The following is a 7131-nucleotide window of genomic DNA, read 5'->3' as shown; positions in this document are numbered from 1 at the left end:
TGCTTTAGGGATGTGTAGTCCCAGCTGTGAGTGCTGCCTCTCGCTGGCCCATCTCACCCACCTTTGGATGCTCTTCTAGAGAAGTCTGATCTGAGCCTGTCTAGACTGGGTCTGGCGTCAGCAATGGCCAGGCAGAAAGAGAATGGATACTTGGGGGCCTGCACCAGCCTTTTCAGAACACACAGCACAGCTGGCTCCAAGCTTCTTTTTTTTTTTTTTTTTTTAATTTTTTTTACAAAACCATGTGTCCCAGACAAACAGGACATTGGAAACTGTCTCCCAGGCATTGTGGCCTGAAGGGGAGGACTCCACGAATGAGCAGCTGCCAACCCAGGAAGAGCCATATGCCCTTCTGCACAGGGCCAGTGTGAGGATGGGTTCAGCTGGAGGCCTGCCCTGCCTCCACAAATGCTGAGTCTCTGTCCCTCCCAGTGCCTGCAAGGGAAGGAGAGAGAAATGGGTCTGACAGGAGGCGGGAAGGCTGTTGCCAGGGATGGGGCAGGCCCACCATATCTCACCAAGAACATGTGACATTATCCAACGGTTATGGTGATGCCAATGATGACAGCCAAGATGAGAACAGTGACAGAGACACAGATGGCAATCATGACTTTTTTCTGTGGGAGAGGAAGGGTCATGGAAAGTCACTCTGGAGTGCCCAATGCCGGGGCCAGAGCCCAGGCTTACCTTCCTCGCCTTCTTCTGATTCTCTAGGGCTATTTTGACATGCTCTTGCCCACGTTCCACGTAGTCTGCTGAGCTCAGGATGTTCTTCTCGATACGATTGATCATCTCCCCCTGCTCAGAGAATGAGATAGTTCAGAGAGGGAGGAGTGACCAAGCATGGAGGTGAAAACAGTTACTTGTCCATCCCAGTCCAAACTAACCAAGGCATTCTTTTTTGGGGGGATGGGGAAGTGGGAGGGCTTAAAGACAAGGTTTCTCTGTGCAGCTCTGGCTGTCCTGGAACTCTACCTGTAGACCAGAACTCAAGAGATTCACCTGCCTCTGCATCCCTGTGCTGGGATTAAAGGCATGCACCACCACTACTGCTTGGCTAATCAAGACATTATCGGCAAAAAAAAAAAAAGCTACACTAACAAAAAGCTAAGGCAGGACCAGAGCTGTTCACAGTAAGGCTTTCAGGCCCCACCCCATCTTTCCTGCCTGCTCCTGGCACTACCAGCTTAGGTCCTGGTGCTCCCATTGGATGACAGTGATTTCCCATGAGTACCAGAAGGTCAGGACAGGGCCATTCTAACCTAGGAGAGACTAGGAGGTTGACCCTCTAGGGACTGCTTTCCACAGGAGCTCTAAGAGCATTACCGGGACTTCTGTCATAGGAAGAGAAGCTATGATTAAGGCCATGCCTAGTGAGAGCCATGATGGTGGCTCAGGTGGGATGCCATCAAGGTAGTTGTGAGGAGAATTTGCCTAAGGATGAAAGCAGAGGCCACCTGGAAGTATGCCCAAGCTCAGAAGAGCAGAAAAGATCAGGAGAGAGTCTCAACTCCAGGTCAAGGCTAGGACTAAAGGTTGCACAGGGCTTCTGGGCACACACCTGCATCTCTACCTCCGTAGCTAGAAAAGTGAAGATCTCATGGAGTTCACGGATACTGCGCTCCAACTGCTGGATCTCACTGTGTCTCGCAGAGATCTCATTCAGGGCCTGCCGAGTCACCTGTGTGTCTTTCAGTATCTGAGGGACAGACAGGAACTGGAGATGTCACAGGGAAACCAGCATCTGGTTCAAAAGGTTAGCTCAACCAGCCCTCTAACCCAGCATTCTAATCCATTCCTGACTGGACCTTGGCCTGCCTTCCATACATAGAAACCAGAACTCAAAAAAAAAAAAAGAAAAGAAAAAGAAACTAGAACTCAAAGATGGAAAGCCCCCAGAGGAAGGATGGCTGTGGCCACTCACATTAGACACAAACACCTCACTCTGCCCACTGTCCAGCATCTGCTCCAGCTCCTCGTCAGACACCATCCCAGCATTGGCTGTAACAGGAAAGGCCAGTTCAGAGCTGATCAGGGTCCCCAAATCCCGAGGACAAGGTACCCCAACTCACTGATCTTCAGCTGCCTCCGAATCCGCTCCACATTCTTCTCTCGGTATTCGGACTGCATTGAGTTGCATTTGTTGATGAGCTCGACAAATTGCTGGGACAGGACTCCATGCTAAGAACAGAAAGTCTAGCTGGGCATCAGCAGGAATTGCCATGAGGTGCTGGGACCATAACTACCTTGTGATCTTAGCAGACTCCCTCAACCCTCAGAAAGGAAGCCACAGGTCTTATCAGGGCCCCCATTATAGCCGTAACTGCCTCCTCCTGCCCACACCTCACCACATCCCTCCTTCCCAGTGATTTCTCCCTAACAAAACATGCTCATATCTGCCTTGGTGTACTGCTCCTTCTGCCGAGAATGCTCTTTCTCAAACATCCTTAAGTCTTCAACCATTTATTTTTTCCAACTTGTATTGTTTTGTGTGTATTTTTGTAGAGTATTTTACCCCTACATGATCATCAGTACATCACATGTGCCTGGTGATTGTGGAAGCCAGAAGGTATCAGATCCCCAAAACTGGAGTTACAGAATGCTGTGAGACACCATGTCGGGGCTGAGAATTGAAGCCAGGTCCCCTGAAGAGTAGCCAGTACTTTTTTTTTTTTTTTTTTTTTTTTTTTTTAGACAGGGTTTCTCTGTGTAGCCCTGGATGTCCTGGAATTCACTCTGTAGACCAGGCTGGCCTCAAACTCAGAAATCCACCTGCCTCTGCCTCCCAAGTGCTGGGGTTAAAGGCATGCGCCACCACCACTTGGCTCTGTTTTGTCTCTTAATACTCATTAGATTATAAAATAATTGAAGCCCAGCTATGCCTTTAATCCTAGCCCTGGGAGACAGATACAAGTAGATCTGAGTTTGAGGGCAGCCTTACTTATATAGTGAGCTCTAGGCCAGTAAGAGCTGGTTAGTGAGACACTGTCTCAGTAAGTAAAAAATAAAAATAATTTACTTATTTGGTGACTGTCTAGCCCTATAGGACCTAAGTCTCAAGGGTAGAATGTTTAGTTCAGAGGGCACACAGGCACTCAGTGTGCATGTGTTGAAGGCTTGGTGAATGTCCGTGTTGCCATGTAGACTGCAGGTTCACTCGTGTACCTCAGTGTCACGGTGCCACTACTGTAGTGCAACAGGGTCCTCTCACATTATCCATTCTGCCACCCTTTCATCTCTTGAACTCTATCTATGGGGCCAAGGATGTCCTCTGGAAGAGCAGCCACTGCTCCTAACCTCAGCCCTGCTTGTTATTTTTTCTTTCTGTTTCTTCTTCCCTTGAGCAGAATGATAAGGTACTAAGTCCTACATGAGAAATATCTTTGTTCCCTAATCAGTCCAAATTCCCCATCTCAGTTTTGGGAATGTATATGTCTCACAGCCAGGCCTGTCATGTCTGACACAGCAAGTTCTCTTTGAATGGAGGAGGCAGGGTTTTAACGGATTGAGCATTGTGAGATTTGGATTCTCTACCTATACCCAGTTCTTTCTCTCATGAGCATAAGCTTTTTCATATGGAAGAGCATCAGGACAGAGATCCCAGAATCAAGGATCCCTAAGTCACCATTCAGTAACCTAAGAAACACTGTATGAAATCCCTTAGTCCTAGGAAAATGCAACCCACCTGGGTTTTCTTCATCCTTGTGTTGACTGAGTTATAATTCTCATCAGCTTCTTCCTTCTGGGGCTCTATGGCTGTAGGATAGATGGAAAGAGAATTTGTCCTGAGTCTTACAAACATTGTTTGAGAGGCCAGCTGAATTCTGTTTGAGGTTAGCCTGATCTACATATTGAGTACATGCCCCCATTAATAAAAGTGTAAGCCATATAATAAAAAATTTTAAGTGAATTTTAAAAAATTGATTGGGGACCAGAACACAGGTCCACATCTATATTCCAGCTACATAGTATGGAGGTTCTTGTCTTCATAAAATTTTTATTACAAAGTGACTATGAACAGCGATGCATTTTGGTAGTAACACATAATGTTGGAGGAGGAGGAGGAGGAGAAGGAGAAAAAAGAAGGAGCAGGCCTTTAATTTAATCTTAGAGCTCAAGAGGCAGAGAAAGATGGATCTCTGTGAATTTGAGGCCAGCCTGATTTACATAGGAGGAAGAGGTGGGGAAGGAGGTAAGAAGAGAGAAGGGAGGAGGAGAAGGGGGGCTAATTCTGAACTTCTGAGATAAGATTTTCTTTGAATTACATCAGTGGATTCCCACAAGTGTGAAGAAACCTCTCATCTGCCTGCTCAAAGAATATACACTGGGCTGAAAGGACTGTACCCATAAGTAGTTTTGAATTTAAACTTAAATTAGTAATAAAGGGCCGGGCAGTGGTGGCGCATGCCCACCCAGCACTTGGGAGGCAGAGGCAGGTGGATTTTTGAGTTTGAGGCTAGCATGGTCTACAGAGTGAGCTCCAGGACAGCCAGGGCTACACAGAGAAACCCTGTCTCGAAAAACCAAAAAAAAAAAAAAGTAATAGTAATAATAATAATAATAATAATAATGGAATCTGAGAGGCCATAATGTGTTCTGCAAATTACCATGGCTTTGATATAATAATAATAATAATAATAATAATAATGGAATCTGAGGCCATAATATACTCTGCAAAGTACCATGGCTTTGATGCCATGGGACAGAAATCCTAGACCACTGTCTGCTGTGTGACCTGGATATATCACTTGACTGTGTACACAACAACTAGATATACCAGCCAACAGGGCTGAATCAAAGAGAAAGACATGGCTGAGTCCCTTGAAATTCATTCACCTTTTAGCTGTGTCCGGACCTCTCTCCCCAGCTGTTTGATCTCCTCTCGAAGGTTCTGCAGGCCCTGCTTCATGCCTAAACGAGAAAGGAAACACTTCCAAACCACAGCTTCTACCACAAACCAAAACTTAACCCACCCTGGCCATCACCTGAATAAAACTACATCCCCCATAATCCACCGGGCCGGCGTGCATGAGCCCCAGGTTTCGCTTACTCTCCTCGGGAAGAGGCGTGGCCAGGATGGTGACCTGCTGTTTCTCCAACTCCCGGACTTTACTCTCCAGTTTGGCCATAGTCTGCCGAATTGTCTGCACCTAGGAAGGATCACCAAGAGGGCTGAAGACTTAAGTGTCACTCTAGTTCGCCCTACTCCTCGGTCCTCCTGACCCTTACCTTTTGGAAGAACTCGTCGTCCGGGCTGCTGAGCCGGGCAGCACCTGAGTGCACCACCAGCGCGACTCGAACCTCATCTTCATCGTCGGAGATGTTATCCCCCTGCCAGAGCCGGAATCATTGGCACCACTTGCTCGCTGCGGTTCTCGTCCCGCAGGAACCATGGGCTTCCGGGATTTTCCTTCCTGGCCATCAGCCACCCGTCCCGGACCCAAAACCAGGAATCCTTACTCCAGTGCGCCCGCCGGGCCCCCGTTCTCCTCACTCCTGGGAGTCCTCACCACCCCAGTTTCTCACCTGCCTCAACTCGTGGGTCCTGTCGCGCATGGTGGCCGGAGTGCCCTGGACCTGAGCCCAAAGGGCCTCAAGGTTCTAAATTTGGAAGTCCTGCACCTCTCGCACACTTGACACCCCGTCCCTCACCCTGCGAACTCCAACACCCCCAGGAGCCGCCAAAGACCCCACCCCTTCCACCATTCACAGTCGTGGGGAAGAACCCGACCATAGGACCCCCAAAGTTCTACAGGTTGGAATTCCCTTCTCTTCCCCCCATCCTGCTCCCGCAGCTGCAGCCCCGCCCCTCGGAGGATGATTCCGAGCATGCGCGCGAGGTCTCGTCTCGTCCTCGCTAGAGGGAAAGGCGGAGGTCGGAAGCAGTTGCAGCCGAACGGAAGCGAGGCTGCCCGGTTCCAGAGCCCGCCCCCCTCTCCCCCGCCTTTACCGGAACATCTCCTGTTGGAACTGAAATCTAGTTGCCCAAAGGGTTGAGAATGCGTCACTTGCACGCAGTCTGAGAGCCTCGTATCTCACATCACCCCATGGCGCCCCCTCATCACGTGACAGGCCGGGCCCAGCTCCGCGGGCCGCACGCCCGACAGCCAGTCACGTGTTCCGGCGCTGTCAGCGACGTCTCGGACTTCAGTCTCGCGACGTCCCCGACACCCCAGCGTCTGAGCTGTGCCCCTACAGCTTCGTCGAGGTGGGGAAGGATACACTGCCTACTCTCAGCCACCTACTAAGGATACTCTGTAGAGTTCACTTTTTTGTTGTTTTAATTTTGGGTCCTAGAGCGTGGGCAAAGTGAAGCCTTGCATTTGGGGCTGTCAGTGTCATGAGACCTTGAAAGTCAGAAAATAATAAGACCCGAGTCTACAGCGTCAGAGAATTGCAGGGTTTTGTAGGCAGAGAATCTGGGGGTGGGAAGTGACCTCAGCCAAGGTGGAGCTCGCCCCGCTGCTCCCCTGTGTCCTTCTGGCACAGCCTCTGACAGGTGGGCGGCCCATGCCCTGCTTGAGCATTGCAGTCCCGCTGAGCTCGCTACCTTCTGAGCAGCAAGATGATTTCAGAGCAGCTCAGGCTGAGAAAAATATACTGTTACCTCCGCAGCCCTGCCTTACAACTGACGTCTGAGCATGACTTGCTTTTCTTTAACGGAATTCCCAGCAACAAATTCGGTAGCTGGCACATAACAGGCCCACACAGAAGATTTGATCCAAATATTAGCCTTTCCTATATCTGAAACTAAAACCGGTGGCTTTCTGGTCTTTAGGCTTCTCTCACGGTGCCATTTCCCTAGCTTTGACCCTCTGGAAATATGTTCACATGATATATTTATTGGACACATACTATGGAATAGATACTGTTTTAGGGGCCCAACCTGTTACGTGATGAGGGGGCACCATGGGGTGATGTGACATACGAGGCTCTCAGACTGCATGCAAATGACGCATTCCCAACCCTTCTATTGTATAGAAGCCCCCCAAAGTCCCTCAGCAGGTGTCAGAACAGCTAAAAATGGGTATTTGAAAGTTCAGCAAAGGAAACAATAGTACCCTCTCTGGTTCTGGTCTAGAGGCCTAGATTTCTGAGTTTGGGTTCCTAGGGACTTTTGGAAAGCCATAT

General features: G+C 49.2%; 1 protein-coding gene across 3 annotated transcripts; it reads right to left on the bottom strand.

Moving 5' to 3' along the window:
• Positions 1–202: 202 nt before the first annotated feature.
• On the bottom strand, positions 203–6100 carry Stx4 (syntaxin 4). Of its 3 annotated transcripts, none has more exons than XM_031388442.1 (11): positions 5951–6100; positions 5230–5331; positions 5051–5150; positions 4837–4911; positions 3686–3756; positions 2073–2181; positions 1925–2001; positions 1562–1699; positions 688–798; positions 519–617; positions 203–435 (listed from the first exon to the last, which is right to left on the bottom strand). In XM_031388442.1, exons 3-10 carry the CDS (start codon positions 5127–5129, stop codon positions 534–536), a joined length of 744 nt encoding a protein of 247 aa, XP_031244302.1. In that variant the 5' UTR covers positions 5130–5150; positions 5230–5331; positions 5951–6100; the 3' UTR covers positions 203–435; positions 519–533. The 3 variants fall into 3 exon arrangements, with proteins under 3 accessions (XP_031244302.1, XP_031244301.1, XP_031244303.1); XM_031388441.1 differs by lacking the exon at positions 5951–6100 and adding an exon at positions 5527–5939; XM_031388443.1 differs by lacking the exon at positions 5951–6100 and having other exon boundaries at positions 5051–5172; positions 5230–5939.
• Positions 6101–7131: the final 1031 nt, after the last annotated feature.

The sequence above is a fragment of the Mastomys coucha genome, unplaced genomic scaffold (assembly GCF_008632895.1).
Source record: "Mastomys coucha isolate ucsf_1 unplaced genomic scaffold, UCSF_Mcou_1 pScaffold21, whole genome shotgun sequence".
In the NCBI taxonomy this organism is placed as follows: domain Eukaryota; kingdom Metazoa; phylum Chordata; class Mammalia; order Rodentia; family Muridae; genus Mastomys; species Mastomys coucha.
This window is presented reverse-complemented; position numbering and strand designations above follow the sequence as displayed.

Excerpts from the sequence above, each read along its gene's own strand:
- Stx4 (XM_031388441.1), bottom strand. The coding sequence starts at position 5,556 with ATGCGCGACAGGACCCACGAGTTGAGGCAG. Across the intron at positions 799-1,561 it reads CTACGGAGGTAGAGATGCAG|GGGGAGATGATCAATCGTAT; the intron begins GTGTGTGCCCAG and ends TTCTCTGAGCAG. Across the intron at positions 618-687 it reads ATCAGAAGAAGGCGAGGAAG|AAAAAAGTCATGATTGCCAT; the intron begins GTAAGCCTGGGC and ends CCTCTCCCACAG.